The 16,370-nt window shown below is 40.9% G+C and overlaps 1 protein-coding gene and 1 long non-coding RNA gene across 2 annotated transcripts; one reads left to right on the top strand and one right to left on the bottom strand.

Annotated features, from left to right (window-relative positions):
• Nucleotides 1-10,310: 10,310 nt before the first annotated feature.
• LOC131997704 (uncharacterized) lies at nt 10,311-11,557 on the bottom strand. Its single transcript, XR_009398345.1, has 3 exons — nt 10,792-11,557; nt 10,551-10,700; nt 10,311-10,485 (listed from the first exon to the last, which is right to left on the bottom strand). It is a non-coding gene; the product is annotated as an uncharacterized LOC131997704 (long non-coding RNA).
• A 1,559-nt stretch (nt 11,558-13,116) lies between these two features.
• LOC106091840 (transcription factor BTF3 homolog 4) lies at nt 13,117-15,023 on the top strand. The gene is made up of 2 exons (XM_013258525.2): nt 13,117-13,225; nt 13,303-15,023. The coding sequence occupies exon 2, from the start codon at nt 13,303-13,305 to the stop codon at nt 13,825-13,827; it is 525 nt and encodes a 174-aa protein (XP_013113979.1). The 5' UTR covers nt 13,117-13,225; the 3' UTR covers nt 13,828-15,023.
• The last annotated feature ends 1,347 nt before the right edge of the window (nt 15,024-16,370 follow it).

Genomic DNA, 16,370 nt, shown 5'->3' with positions numbered 1-16,370 from the left:
CGCTCCAGCACTGACTCCAGTTAGGAGAGACGACCCTGAAGGAAGGCCAGACACCATGAGAAGACCCAATACACCTGTGGAGGAAGGAGAATTTTATTACTATTTTTCTCTTTGAAGGAGAGGAGTTTATATAAACGAAGTTTTTTAATTGCCACTATACAATTCCTTGTTTTGTTTTCTTTGCTTTTTTTTTCGTTTGATTGAACTTTGTCTGGCAATGAATTTTTGATTCGGCTTAATAAATACATACCGTTTATAACGTTTGAAATGAAATTCGCCTTTGCCTAGTTTTCATTTCACAATGGAGGAGTAGTTATCTAAGGTAAGAAGGGGGTAGTGCACCAAGCTGTAAGGGGGGATAAGGGAGACCGATTCTGGGGTATCCAAAACTGTTGGACAACGGATACCATGGTTGGGGTGGGCCGTCCAGGGCACTGTAGGATGTCTCAGTGCCCCCTGAAGAGCGAATCCATAGCGGAAGGTGCGAGTAAGAAGGCGAAAGACATGCCTGCCTTAACATAAGTGGGACCCTGTGTTTTTCATTTCCATCCAGAGCTGGTTTGAAATTTGAATTTTTTTTGTCACCTGTCTCTGGACATGGTGTGTTGGCAAGAACCGCGCCCCAGACTGAGCCACAGCCGGAGCTCTAACGCCAACAGCCAGCGCTCGCCAGCACACTATGTCCCCTTTCTCCGCTGAGACAGTTCGGACCCTCCGGGGACCACGACAAGAATGGCGCCCGCAACATGGGGCCCGAGTGATCGGGTTGACCGCATCATTTTATCGCCACAGCCAGCAACTGATCGGATTTCGGTTACCGGATTGAGTCCCGATCGTAAGTTTTCAAAAGCTTGGATCGCGTGCCAAACTGGTGGTGACTGGAAGCTGGTTAGATGCAGGATGTGGCACGGTGTTTTACTAATCTTTAACTCCCGTAAGTCACGAAGCTTAAGGATTTTGGTATCCGCATTTCGTTTGCGACGGGCCTGAGGAGAGAAGGAGATGCCATTATATACAATAGTTAACTGCAATAGCCCAAATTACTTTTGCTTACCTGTCCGTCCGCTTAATACAATCATACCCATGAGCCAAAGCACATGAGACGTTGTTGGGTTTATCTTTATGTGTTCAACAACAGCCGTGTGGTTATGTCCGTAGGTAGCAAACGTAATACCAATATACTACAGCATCTCAGGGTCATACAATACATTACGGCAGAGAAGGCAGTTTCCGGATACGTTTGGAGAAGTCCTATTTGGAAACTTAGAATGCTTCGCTTATCCGCTTGGATTTGCTCTTCTCTCACTTGTTCCCCACCTTATGTTAGGATATATGCACTACCCTTTCTACCTGGTTTGTGAATTTTGGATTTCATACCTGCAAGAAAGAAGAAAAAACGTAGAGTTAATATATTTTGAAGATTTGTTTGGCTGAAGTATTTTGTTCTTCTTATTTTTGAATTTTCAATAGATTAGTAAGGATTATAGGTTATAGTTAGATTTAATGGTTAATACAAGGGCAAATAGTTACTCTAGTGAAGTTTCTGGTCCAACCACATCGGCTATGGCAACGACAACAACAACCACAGTAACTAGCCTGGCGACAGCCATCGTCACCACAACAGCAACCACAGCAATATCTATGGCCACAACAACGGCAACAGTCACACCTATGATGGTCACGTCGGCGGTTTCCAGTCCGGCTTTGTCCGTATCGGACATGTCGGACGTACGTATAACCCCAGACACGCCGGAATTCAGCAGTTTGACAGCTCAGACGGTACAGAGAGAGCGAAGGGAGAACCGGGAGGCGAATAATATACGCCAAGCGCTTTACCAAGCTCCACGAGAAGGAGGTTCCCTAAATGCGGTAATAGATTCGGCGATTGGTGTGGGACAGTTGGAGCTAATCAGGTTGCTCGATGAGAAGTTGAGGCAACTGGTACCCCAGCTTGTGCAACAGAGCTTGAACAACTTAAATATTGCAAAGAACCCAACAGTCCCAGAGACAGCAAACACACAACCAGCTCCACCGCCCACGGCAGGAAGCCAGCTGATGCCGCCATCTGGTCCATATCCGAGAGGCCACGAATACCGAGAGCCAGCAATGAATCAGGACTCAAACTTTTCAGCCGAAGAAGCACCGCAGAGACCACAGAATGGGTTGCCATCCCCTCACCAACCGACGGAACAGTACCACCATCTAGGCAACCAGTACACCAATCTCCCGAACGCTACAAACGCATCAGCACCGCCTTATCAGCCAATGTACCCGCAGGCGAGGCTAACTCCAAATCGCCAGTATATGAGGAAGATAGACGTGGAGAAGTGGCGGGTTAAGTTCGATGGCACATCCAGGTCGATAAGCGCCGAAGACTTCATTTTTCGCTTAGAACAGCTTCGGGAGGATTACCAGTGTGAGTGGGATGAAGTTCTGGTGAAGTTCCCACAGCTCTTAGAGGGACCGGCGGAGGAGTGGTATTGGATGCAGAGAAGATTGGGGTACACGCGCAGCTATCCAGAGTTGAAGCAGGCATTCCTGGCCCAGTTTCGCAAGTTCGAGAGTGACTTCGACATCCAAAGGAAGATGATGGACCGAAGACAAGGGTCACATGAGTCATTCGAGGACTTTTGCAATGCCATGCTGCGCCTTCGGCATCAGCAACGCGAGCCCATGGACGAGCAGATGATGGTTGAGATGATGAAGGGCAATTTAAAACAGGCAATGGCAGCCTTAGTCTTCCCAATAAAGATGTATGGGCTGCAGCACTTCAGGGAAGAGTGCAAGAAAGCCGAGTTATTGCTGGTTAACCAACGGCAGTTCGCTCAAGCACACCGTCAGCAATTTGCTCCTAGGGTAAATGAGCTTGAGTATGAACAAGAAGAGCCGGAACTAGATGTAGAAGCCATCAGTAGACAGTCCAGTTGCGTCTGCTGGAACTGTCGCGAAAAAGGCCATGGTTTTATGGACTGCCCATCTACCACGAGGAAGCTGTTTTGCTATGGCTGCGGAAGGGAGAACGTGGTGAAACCAAAATGTCCGCGATGTCAGGGAAACCGACAAGCGGGCCCGACAGAGGGGGAAACGCGCCCGAAACCAATGCACCCCCAGTAGAGGCCGATCAGGTGGAGCAGGATTCCACTAGAATAACTATTTTAGAGAATAAGGTTAGGTTTAGTAATGAATTAAGGAATGGATTAGAAAATGAATTAAAGAATGAAATAAAATTAAAAAAGATAAGGCCTTGGCACATGCGAATGGAGGAGTATAATCAAGCTAGAGCTAGAATATTTAATGAAGTTAATGAAGTAGATGAATTGAACAAATATAATGGGAAAAATGAATTGTACGATAGAAGTGTATTACATAATGTTTTAGGTATAGGTAAGGTAAGTCCACTGATCTCTACGGAATCGGAACATGCCCTAAACAACCCAAAGAGACACTTACGAATCAAGAGAGCTAGAGAGCGGTATAAGTCTAGAAGGAAACTCAGGCAGGAGATAGCCTCATCTACCTTATATGAGGGAGAAGACACTCGTCTTTACTTGCGAGTGAAAATTGGAAATGAAGAGGTCGAGGGGTTATTAGACAGTGGCGCAACAGTCACCGTCTTAGGCAGAGGCTGTCTAGAGTTAGTTGAGAGGGCGCAGATACCGATTTTCAAGTTTTCAGCACAAGTCGGCACAGCGGACGAGACACCTCACAGGGTTGTAGGACGTATTCGAGCCCCGGTAAAACTTGGCAAGATAGAAAGTGAGGTAACCTTTTTCTTAGTCCCCACTTTAAGTAAAGCACTATACCTTGGGGTCGATTTCATGAAACGTTATAAATTGCTAGCCAGTGTTGAAAGTTTGTCGTTGGAGGACGAGGCAGAAGATGACCCTATTGACCCATCCCAGCACCGATTGGACAGTGATCAGAAGGGTAGATTAGACGAGGTCATATCTCAATTTCCGTCTTTCGAGATAAGGGGATTGGGCAAGACATCCTTACAGACACACACTATTGACACGGCAGATGCAATACCAGTAAAGCAACGACATTACCCTGTATCCCCAGCAGTGCAAAGCCTAATGTATGCAGAGCTGGATAGGATGCTTGACATGAAGGTCATTGAGCCCAGTGAGAGCCCTTGGAATAACCCAGTGACATTAGTCCGGAAAGGCACAAAAAATAGGTTATGCCTGGATGCTCGAAAGCTCAATGCCCTTACTGTCAAGGATGCTTATCCGCTCCCAAACATTGAGGGCCTTCTTAGCCGGCTAGGGGATACGCATTTCATCTCGAGTGTGGATCTGAAAGATGCTTTCTGGCAGATACCACTAGAGATGAAAAGCAGGGAGAAAACGGCCTTTACTGTACCAGGAAGACCCTTATACCAGTTCACCGTAATGCCCTTTGGGTTGTGCAACGCAGCCCAAAGAATGTGCCGGTTAATGGATAAGGTGATTCCTGCGCATCTCCGTGAAAGAGTGTTTGTTTATTTGGATGACTTGCTCATAGTGGCCCCAGATTTTGAGACACATCTCGACCTTTTGGGACAAGTGGCAAAGGCCTTGAAAGCGGCGGGTCTAACGATTAATGTGGCAAAGTCAAAGTTTTGTTTTAAAGAGCTGCGATACCTCGGGTATATAGTTGGCGAGGGAAAAGTAAAGCCTGATCCTAGCAAAGTTTCTGCGATAGTGGAATACGAATACCCAAAGAATGTCAAACAAGTTAGGCGTTTCACAGGTATGACAGGCTGGTATCGCCGTTTTATTGCCGATTATGCGACCATCGCGGCACCTATTTTTGCGACATTGAAGAAAGGCCGCGGCTTTGAGTTTGGTGAGGAAGCCAAAATTGGGTTCAAACGGCTAAAGGAGGCATTAACCCGTAGTCCAGTCTTAAGACACCCTGATTTCCGGAAACATTTTTACATCCAGTGTGATGCATCCGACGTTGGCATTGGGGGTGTTCTATTTCAAAAAGACGACGAAGGAGGCGAGCATCCCATAGCGTTCATGTCGCAGAAGTTGTCCCCAGCGCAGAAAAATTACTCCGTCACCGAAAGGGAATGCCTAGCCGTGGTGATGGCAATAAAAAAGTTTCGCCCTTATATAGAGTTGATGCCGTTTACGGTCATCACAGATCATTCATCACTCAAGTGGTTGATGGGCAACAAAGAGCTGAGCGGTCGTCTGGCAAGATGGAGTCTTTTACTGCAGGGACACAACTTCGAAATAGAACACCGCCGGGGTAGTCAAAACGTGGTACCAGACGCGCTTTCGCGATATAACCTTGATGAATTGGAATTGCCATCCTTTAGCTTAGTAGACCTCAATGCGGCTGAGTTCAAGGAAGAGGAGTACCTTGAGAAGATCAAAGCCGTGGAGGCTAACCAGAATGATTTGCCAGATTTGAGAGTCATAGATGGCTTTCTGTACAAACGAACGATACCAGTGACTGTCGATCTGCCTTGCGAGGATTCAGTGTGGAAGTTATGGGTACCGGCATCGCTCACCGCGTCTGCCATAGAAAGAGCGCATTGCCCTAGTACAGCGGCTCATGGTGGCTTCCACAAGACGCTTCGTAGATTAAAGGAATATTATTACTGGCCTCATATGAGTGCACAGGTTAGACTTTTCGTCCAGAAGTGCCAAGTTTGTAAAGAAGCTAAGCCGAACAATCAGCCAATGCGTCAGCCGATGGAGTCAATGGTAGAAATCAGTCGTCCTTTTCAAAAGCTATACATAGATTTTTTAGGTCCTTATGTACGCTCTAAGGCAGGAAACTGCTACATTTTTATTGTCTTAGACCACCTGACCAAATATGTGTTATTGAAACCAATGGGAAAGGCAACCGCTCGAAATGTTATTAGATTTCTTGAGCAAGAAGTTTTCCACAAATTTGGTGTGCCCGAAACTATTTTATCCGACAATGGAAAACAATTTACTGGGAAAGATTTCGCGGCGTTTATGGAGGCTTACGGCGTAAGCCATATGAAAACGGGACTCTATTCACCTCAAGCTAACGCATCAGAACGCGTTAATCAATCTATATTGGCGGCGATTCGCTCTTATTTACAGGAGGATCAAAGGGATTGGGACCAAAACTTGTCCGCAATTGAGTGCGCATTACGGTCATCGGTGCACTCTTCAGTAGGCATGACACCTTATTTCGCTCTTTTTGGCACCAATATGATTACTCACGGCAGCGTTTATAGGCTGGCTAGACAATTAGACTCTTTGAAAGACCCAGAGTTTAATGCTTTACCAAAGTCGAACCATTTGGAATTAGTGAGGGAAGAGGTCAGAAAAAGGTTACAGAAGAGTTACCGCGATAGGGCTAGCAAATACAACATTCGTGCCCGAAGAGTCAGGTTTTTCCCAGGTCAAGAGGTCTATCGACGTAACCATCAATTGAGCGATTTCGGAAAGAATGTAAACGCGAAGCTCAACAAGAAGTACATTAAGTGTCGGATCATTGGGCGTCTACCATGCTAAAGACCTAAAGCAGTAAATATCTTCTAGCTACAAATGTGTCCGAGAAAGCAAATTGCAAATTTTACCCATGGACATTCCACTAAGGAACGGGGGCAGACTTCTCACATATCAGTGAGTGTAGTCCGTTTCAAGTTTAAAACTCGATGATAAGAGGCCTTTTTTGTATAGTCGAGTCTGAACGGCGTGCCGCAGTGCGACACCCCTTTAAAGAGAAGTTTAACATAGCATAGTACCTTACAAATGTAGGCCGCGGCGCTCCGATAAAAAGTTAATAAAAATTGAAATCAGTGACTTACCGTTTTAGTTATAAGTTGGATTCCATCACATGGGTCCAAGGTCAATAGGTTTAAGCCATTAGTGTAGGAAGCTATAGGATAAACGAAAAATGAATTAGAATTTGAATTATCTTTTAATTTTAGATTTAAGGATACTTAGCTTTAGTTTTGGCAGGCACGCAGTTTCTGGATTAAACTTAGATTTTTTTTGTTCGCCTTGGGCGGCAGTTTAGGCGGAACCGTCTATAGATGGTCGTTTGAATTGCTTCCATAAAATTCCTTGCAAGTTACATCCCATGGTCAACAGGCGGTGAAGGACGTGTGTGTGGGTACGATGAGTAAATGGACCTAGAGAATTGGAACTTTATACTTACCTTATACTTACCTGAATTATCCGTCGGGGACTGAGAGCGACGAAACTCGTGGTCTTACGCAGTCGCGAGTGCGGGGCCGCCAGGAGTGTTCCAGTAGTGTAATGTGCACAGGGGTTAGAACGAGGTAGTGCCATTTCTCTCGGCCTATCTGGGGTGCCTCGACCGCCGGAGAGCTCGCTGTCAACCTCGCAGTGGGTGACCCGTCTTTCTATCACTATGGCATCTTGGACATGGAGCGCGAGTTGCGGCGGAAGGCGTTTTGTCCGGACGAGAGATTGTCATCTTTCGATGCCGGCCCCAGGAGATCACTCAACCACGGTAGAGCCTCTTGACGACCTCGGTGTATGTCGGGCCGACCCGTCTTTCTATCGCTATGGCATCTTGGACATGGAGCGAGGGATGCCGTGGTGAGTGCAAGTAGGGGGCTGAGAGGAGTAATAAAGAATACGCCGTGGCGTATTATTTATTTGACACTTACCAGTTCATCTGCCCTGGGCACATTATGTCGCTGGTCCACGTCTGGTATGGTCCGTGCTCTCAAGCTAGGCGGCCGATGTGAGTTTGGTGTCGCTGTGGCACCTGGAAAGAGAACCAAAAGGAGGTTGATTAGTCAAATTGCATTGTTTTTTTTTTTTTTTTGCTTAAGTTGTTATTATTTTAAGATTTTCTTTTGGTTTGAAATTTTCAATTTTATTCAAAAATTTTTTGTTTTATTTTTGAAATTTTTAATTTTGGGAATTTTTTTTTTTTTGCATAGAAATTTTTTTTTTTTTTTTTTTTTTCTTTTAACTTTGGAAATTTCATAATTTGTTTTAGATTTTTTTTTTTGTTATTTAAAATTTTTCTAAGTCATTTCACATTGACTTCATTTAAACATTGTAGCGTTGGATTCGACGATTTCCTTTGGTATATTTATTTTTATTGTTTTTATTTCATGAACTTTTAATTTTCCTTTTTCATTTCTTTTATTTTTTTTTTTTGGTATTAGCGCAATTTTTTTTTTTTATAAATTTTAGTTTTTCTCTTCAATGTTGAGTCCTTATTTTGATTTGACATTAACTTTCTCACAACACTTTCACTTTGCGTTCATTGAACTTATAAATCATTCACAATATTTCAGTTTTTTCGTTTTCACATTTTCATTTTGGGTTCTTTCGATCTTTTTTTTGAACCACAAGGAGAAGAGAGCTTCAACACTTGTTCTGTTTGCATTACATTCGTCACATGACACGCACACATTTTCCGCAATTACCTATGTTAGCTTCTCCTACTTCACTTTTTTGTGCAGAGTAACTTGTATTGGCACTCAGTTTGTTTTTAGCACCCCCCACCTCCATTCATGATTTGAGTGGTTTACACATTATGGTAGGGGTACCGTAAAGTCATACGATATCATACGCATTTAGAATCACAAACACTTGCACATCAAAATGAACCGTTTTTTTTTTTGAAACCACGTTGGTTTGAGTTTTTGGTAGGTTACGGTTTGCAGAACCGCACGTAATTGCACTTTACATGACTATTTAATTTCATTTATTTTTATTTTCTGCCAATTTTCACTTTTTTGTGTCGGAATTTCAGTTTTTCCCACCTTTTTTATTAATTCTTTGACCGGCATTATTTGCTAACCGGTGTCTGTAGTTTCATTCACACACATATAGCACCATGAAACAATTTTAATATTAAGGTTCACTTTTCGTTGGAATTTTTAATTTTCTGCAGGGCCAACACTTAATTTTATGTTAATTTTTTATTATTTGCATTGCAATTTTTTTTTTTTTTTTAAGTTTTGTTGGCAAATGGTTTTTACATTAATTATCATGGTAATTTGTCCATTCATTTTTTTTTATACACACACACACACGCACACACACCGAAATAGACCGCAACTTATAGAGATTTTGTTACACGCACTGTAAATTTTAATTACACACAGCACTTTCATTTTTTTTTTTTTTCATTTCCAATAATTTTTTACACTTTACTTACCTTTTATTTAAATATTTTTTTTTGCGTATTTTATTCCGTCCGTCCGCTTCATAAATATCCAGTTAGTTTAATCAAGGTATATTTAATGAAGGTATAACTGGTTAATCGAGTACCGGGTTGGTACTACTCGACTCAAGGTATACTTATAGGTCAAGGTACATTTATTGGAGAAGAATTACTTTTTTCTTAAGGGGGCTACACCCACTGAGATAGGTTTGACTAATGCTACGTTCACACGTTATGTTATTATATACATGACAAAAGGTTGTTTTTCCCTCCCATCCTATGACGGTGACGTCTAAAGGATGATTGGGTTTGTAGCGTGTCACCCTATGTCTGATTAGAGAAGAGCGACATCTGGGTTTGAACCGTCTGTGTTTTTTATGGCAGCTGGTGAATGCAACCCTGCGTTACCAGCATATGTTACCTCCACATACAAATGTAACTACTACAATGAAAATCGAGGAAACCATATGTTATTTGTTTTTGCGATTTTGGAAAACAAAATTTTATGATGGTTCCTCGGTGGACATGATGGCTTGGGGGAACCATGATGGACAGTAAAGGGAAGATGACTAGTTCTTTTTGGATGGAGCCGTGCAAGGAGTAAGAGGTGGTGTACAGAAGAGTGTTGAAAGTGGTGTTTTCAAAAAGAAAGAAAGTCTTTTTGGTTTTGGATTCGGCAGAGAAAAGGAGGCGGAACTGGCTTTTACCCAACAACAAAGAAAAAGACCAAATTCAAAGTTTTAAAGTGATTTATTGAACTTTCAGCACATTTGCTGAAAGAGGAAAAAAATTAACTATAAATTATTGAGAAGTTTTAAAAGCTGTAACAAAATAAATGAAAATAAATACAAATTAAAAACTAAAGAGCTGAAAAAGAAGATTATGAAAAAAAGGTGATTAAAATAAATCGAACTGAAAGTTATTAAAAGCTGAAAAAGAAAATCTATGAAAACTCTGGAAAAAAAAAAGAAATGTTATCAAATTAAATAAAAAGGAACCTGAAAAGGGAAAAGTTTCGAAACAAAGCCAAAGAACCTGAAAAAAAAGGAAAATACCAATGTAATAATAAAAGACCTAAAAAAAAAAAAAAAAACTAAAAACTAAATCAAAGACAATAGTTAAAAATCCTAAACTTGAAAATCAAAGACAATAGACACCACTAAAGTTGATCACAAAAAGCCAAACGCGAAAACATAAAGCTACACCTCCACCTCCTCTGTCCATCGTGGGAAGCTCTATATCAAAAGCACTGGTCAGCCGACAGTGCTGCAGGTACCCTTTTCCTCACGAACACTATTGCGGGACGTATACGTGAACTCAGACGGACGGACAGGACCTTGACACACATATTTCCTACGAATAAAAAGAAAGGTTAATTGTTAATAAAGCGGCTAGGCAGGCAAACACCAGACACTTACCTTTCTATTAGTAACACAGCGCTAGAATAAATAGGCGCTGTCCTCAGCTGTTAGGTCGAGCTCAACCTAGGGCCAGGGGGTAAAGATTCTAGACCTTTTGGGCGGAAAGGAGCCCTTACTGCTGTTGGTGTTCGCTTTGCGAACTTAGGCCTTTAAAAAAAATAAACATATAAGACATAAAAAAAAAAGCCAAAGCTTTTATTTACGGGAAATACAATACAGCCGGAATACACATACTTACCACAACCAGACGGACGGACAGACAAGAGGAAAGCGTGGGCACTGCTCAGCCGCTCCAGCACTGACTCCAGTTAGGAGAGACGACCCTGAAGGAAGGCCAGACACCATGAGAAGACCCAATACACCTGTGGAGGAAGGAGAATTTTATTACTATTTTTCTCTTTGAAGGAGAGGAGTTTATATAAACGAAGTTTTTTAATTGCCACTATACAATTCCTTGTTTTGTTTTCTTTGCTTTTTTTTTCGTTTGATTGAACTTTGTCTGGCAATGAATTTTTGATTCGGCTTAATAAATACATACCGTTTATAACGTTTGAAATGAAATTCGCCTTTGCCTAGTTTTCATTTCACAATGGAGGAGTAGTTATCTAAGGTAAGAAGGGGGTAGTGCACCAAGCTGTAAGGGGGGATAAGGGAGACCGATTCTGGGGTATCCAAAACTGTTGGACAACGGATACCATGGTTGGGGTGGGCCGTCCAGGGCACTGTAGGATGTCTCAGTGCCCCCTGAAGAGCGAATCCATAGCGGAAGGTGCGAGTAAGAAGGCGAAAGACATGCCTGCCTTAACATAAGTGGGACCCTGTGTTTTTCATTTCCATCCAGAGCTGGTTTGAAATTTGAATTTTTTTTGTCACCTGTCTCTGGACATGGTGTGTTGGCAAGAACCGCGCCCCAGACTGAGCCACAGCCGGAGCTCTAACGCCAACAGCCAGCGCTCGCCAGCACACTATGTCCCCTTTCTCCGCTGAGACAGTTCGGACCCTCCGGGGACCACGACAATCTCTTTTTATATTCATTATTTGTTTACGATTTCCCCTATTTGATGACATTTTCAATCGGCACATTTGACATTAATGATGTTCATGGGTTTATCCACTTTATGTTTTGCAAGTGACCTAACCTTCTATTAGTGAATCCCGGCTAACAAAGTACATGTGCTAAAATTAATCGTTATTATTTTCAAATAACTTAAATTCATGATGCAGGTGCAAAACATACATATCTATTCATAATTGCAAGAAAAAATTCTCCAATGCCTATCAAGCCACCCTAATGGGCAAAGAAAATTTAATTTGAGCTACGTACAAATTTCAAATTTCTTATGGTAACGAAAATTTTGCCAGGGAGGTATACCAAGATATATTCATTTACTGGTAGTAGCAGTTGCCCAACAACAAAATATTCAGTGCTATCTGTCAAAATCAGTGATAAGTACAACTCTGATTTTGAGTATGTTACTAGCTCGTGCAATTTTTCGTTGTTTGTGCATGTTATGTTTCTTAACTATAATACACACACACACAACCAAAACTCGATGACAGATAGTGTACTTCGCGAGAAAAAATTTTACTCAGCTGTTTACAATACACTACCTTGTAATTATGTCATGGGGTATACTGCCCTTATTCCGAAAACTGAACAAAATACTGTGTTTGAGCCATTGCCGATGATAGATTTCATCGGGACAATCTGGTAAGCAGAGTATTCGGTTCAGCTTTCAGAATTGTTGCGAAAAACAGTGCGACACCTCTTTCAGGAGAAGTTTTTGCATGGCTGCCATACCGAATGACATAGTAGCTCACAAATGTCGCCAACTTTTGGAGGCTATAACCACATCTTTTCTGATGTTCTCGTCAGGAATCGAATCCGGGCGTTCAGCGTCATAGGCGGATAAGCTCTGTGCTACGATGGCCTCCACAACACACTTCTACAACAACAAAAGCAATCCCATGGCAGACGGTTCTACGTACCGGATTGAACCGATGGAGTTCTTCATTGGCAAGGGCTGCTGATTCAGTGTACAACACACAGCTACAACAACAACAAAATCAAAGATGACATGGTTGCCAAGGCGGCGGCTTTAAAAAGGTGGTCTCACGCACACAGCTGTTAAGGTGGAGTTACATGCCTCGCGCAGCACTTATGTGTGCATGTCAAACAAAATTAAAATAATTTGGTTTGTATTGTGGGACCAACCAACTCTCAACTTTAAACGCGTTTCAGGGCGAAAAACACATGATTTGAACAAGTTTACTATTCAAAAATAGTTTGCAGTCTGTTAAATCGAGAAAATCTTTTATTAAAATCCATGTGGGAGCATTTGACTGCTTAAGCGCGCATAAATGCTGTGCCTGGTATGTAACTCCAGCTTAAGCTGCAATAAGTTTTGTGAACATGGGCATTATTGTGGGAAATCGTCAAACTTATCTTCATGTACAAAAAGTTTTATTGTTGTCACCATGTTATGTAGCAAATACAACCATGGTACTTCATGTGTGTAATCACGGCCATTATAGCAGTTTACTACAACAAACTGCTAGAATGCTAGAATTTTTAGCATAATGCATAATGGCGACGATTTCTTTTTGACAGTTGACTTTACTTTTGGCGCACGTGTTTTCTCACGAACCGTCCTCAAAAAATTAATAAAAATGTAATTAAAATACTTATAATTCATAAAATGTTTGGTAAAAAATGTGAAGCATAATATTTTTGTGTTTTGTGTTGTAGATGAATGTCGAGAAATTGAAGAAACTGCAAGCGCAAGTGCGTATCGGTGGTAAGGGTACTCCTCGCCGCAAGAAGAAGATCGTTCACTCCACCCCCGCTACAGATGATAAGAAATTGCAATCTTCATTAAAGAAGTTATCGGTCAACACCATACCCGGCATTGAGGAGGTCAACATTATTAAGAATGATGGTACTGTCATCCATTTCAACAATCCCAAGGCACAGGCTTCGCTGCCCACCAACACGTTTGCCATTACCGGTCATGGGGAAAACAAATCCATTTCGGATATGTTGCCAGGTATTTTAACACAATTGGGTCCCCAAGATATTACACAGTTGAAAAAAATTGCCAGTGAATTGGCCAACAAGAGTGGTGCCGCTGCTGGAGCTACTCCAGCGGCAAATGCGGGCGATGATGATGTGCCCGATTTAGTAGAGAACTTTGAAGAAGTCGCCATTGGTGGTGCCAAACAAGCTGAATCTTCTGAAGCTGCCAAGAAGCCCGAAGAAGTACCAGTAGCTTAAGAGAAAACCGCCACCAGCTCAGTGGATACCTTTTTATTTTTACTAGAAGGGTAGTTTAAAGGGATGATACACAACAAAACAATACCATTATTTTTTACAATAATTATTAAAGAAACAAAACATTTTTTTATTAACTTTCATCCGTTTACTTGGAAGTGTTGGAAGTTGTAAAAAATTTGAAAGGGGGTTTTTCCCAACCAGTGGACTCTAAACATACACACCATCCTCTGGCTAGGGGAAAAGCAAAACAAATATTATTGGGCATCGTAGTAATCGAGTTTTACTATATATATTTTTCATTAAACTTAACTATATATATGCTTATAAATAATAGTAAGAAATATTTGTTAACAAAAGTGTTGTAGTACAAACACACACAGAAACACTAATTATGATACGAAAAACAAGTTGTTTACTATTAAAGTTCAGGCATCTTTTGAAAAGTTTGTCTGGGAAACTACAAAACCAACATGTTTAACGGACTCTAATAGTAATCATACAAAATATTACATCATTAAATCACTCCCAAGAAATGACAGGCCCGGCCCCCATGAAAACATTTTCTAAAACACCAATATGGGGAACTAGCATCACACTGCACATTTCCTGGGACATACGACAGCTCGAAAATAACCTCCCCCTATTCATTACACTAGTTTCAATACTGTAACAGATTCCATTTTTACGTTGCTTGCATTGTACAAATATATACAACAGTGGCACACTCCAATGATACACATTGCCAGATAAGAGGATGGATGGAGGTCTCTCATTTTGTTTTTTCAAACAGTTATTATAAAACATTCTTATTTAATTTAAGGAAATGGAGCATAGTCTTAAATTTTTTATACTACTATGAGAAGAACATCAAACAGCTTATGTAATGGTAACACTTAACAATTCCAAAAGTCAGATAATTGATTGTAAGACTCCTCTCCACCACCACCACCTCCACGACAAATAACCTCCTACTCCTTTTATGCTAAGAGATGTTAGCTCTTATTTTTATTTGTTAATATTTTGGACCTATCGAATCATTGTTTTATATTCTCTTCCTCTTCGCCCAAGTTGTAACTACCTAAAAAGAATTATTTTTTACAAATCAGATCTTTACTAACAAAACCACAAAGTCATGTCCCAAACATTTCATACATGGAAAAATAAAATCTTTAACCAAAACTGTTGAAACAACGTAACGTTCTAAGTTTTCTTATTTAAAACTATAACTTTAGTAAACATTACAAATATTTAAAAAGAAACAAAAAATAAAGATAAATAAAAAACCTTAAGAAAACCAAAACCTCAAATGATTGCAGTAGTAATTAAATACGGAATACTAGATTTCTTATCAGAAAAGCAAAGTTCACACGAGTATACCTACAGCGAAAACGAGTCAACCATCAGCGGTCATAAGTTTTTTTTTTCTTCAAAAGTATAACCATAACAGGTCACACATTTCTAAATGTTATGCTGCTACCACACCATCACATGGAAACACATTTTGGAAAAAATCTATATTTAGTTACTGAACGAACATCATGCTGCTGCCATGGGGAAAATTTTCGGGTAGGGAAGGGTAGGGTATTTGGGGGGTTGGTTGTCAATGCATGCATGTTTTATACTTTGTACTAACGCATTCATACCTACATGAGTGGGTATGCATTAAGTAAAATGCGTTCTATTTAACAAAATGTATTAAGTAGCAAAAACAAATACGCAAATAACCTTGAACTGCACAAAAAACAAGAAGTGCTGCTAAGAAGCAAAAGTGAGTTTTGTTTTCAACATGACTCATCATTGTCGCTGAAAATCCATTGTTTATCAAGAGACACTGAAAAGTGGAGGTGTAGATACTTGATTCTAGTCTAAGTCAAAAATTTATTAGTATAAAGTAGTATTGGCATTCTCCGTCAGGTTACCTATATCTAACATATATAAAAGCAAGGCTTTGCCAATGAAAAATTAGTTAAAAGTAGTAAAACCATTATATAAAAAACATACAATTCGCATTATTCGATAGTTAATACAAGACAATGCATTCACAATCAAAAGTAATATGGTACCTATTTTGATTTTTTTTTTTTTTTTGGGGGGGGGGTGCTAATGGTGATACGGTATCTCTGTTGGCCCTCTCTCATAGACCCACTCATTTTGAATGAAACTCATTGTGAATGAATGCCTAAGCACAGAACAGCTGTTATTCAATCTGCCGTTAAATAACTGCAAAGCGAGGGCAAAATCAAAAGCGTCCCGCAGTACCTACATACATTATTTCATTCCTTATAATTTTATACTGAAATAAAAATGCCACCCCACATGAAAATGTGGCTACAACAACAACGTAGGCAGTAATTCGGCCCCTGATACCAATAAGCCTGTGCTTGACGCTAGTAACGTTTTTTAAAAATTATGCACTGCAAATGCAATGCCATACCCCATTGGACAATCAAATTCATTCACATCAACTACAACACGACACCAGCCATGTTTAATCGATTGAGTGTGTGTTGAATGTGTCAAGTCTGAAATTAAAGGAATACAGC

The sequence above is a fragment of the Stomoxys calcitrans genome, chromosome 5 (assembly GCF_963082655.1).
Source record: "Stomoxys calcitrans chromosome 5, idStoCalc2.1, whole genome shotgun sequence".
NCBI classification, from domain to species: Eukaryota; Metazoa; Arthropoda; class Insecta; order Diptera; family Muscidae; genus Stomoxys; species Stomoxys calcitrans.
Note: the sequence above shows the minus strand (reverse complement) of the source record. Positions and strands in the feature narration are given on the sequence as shown.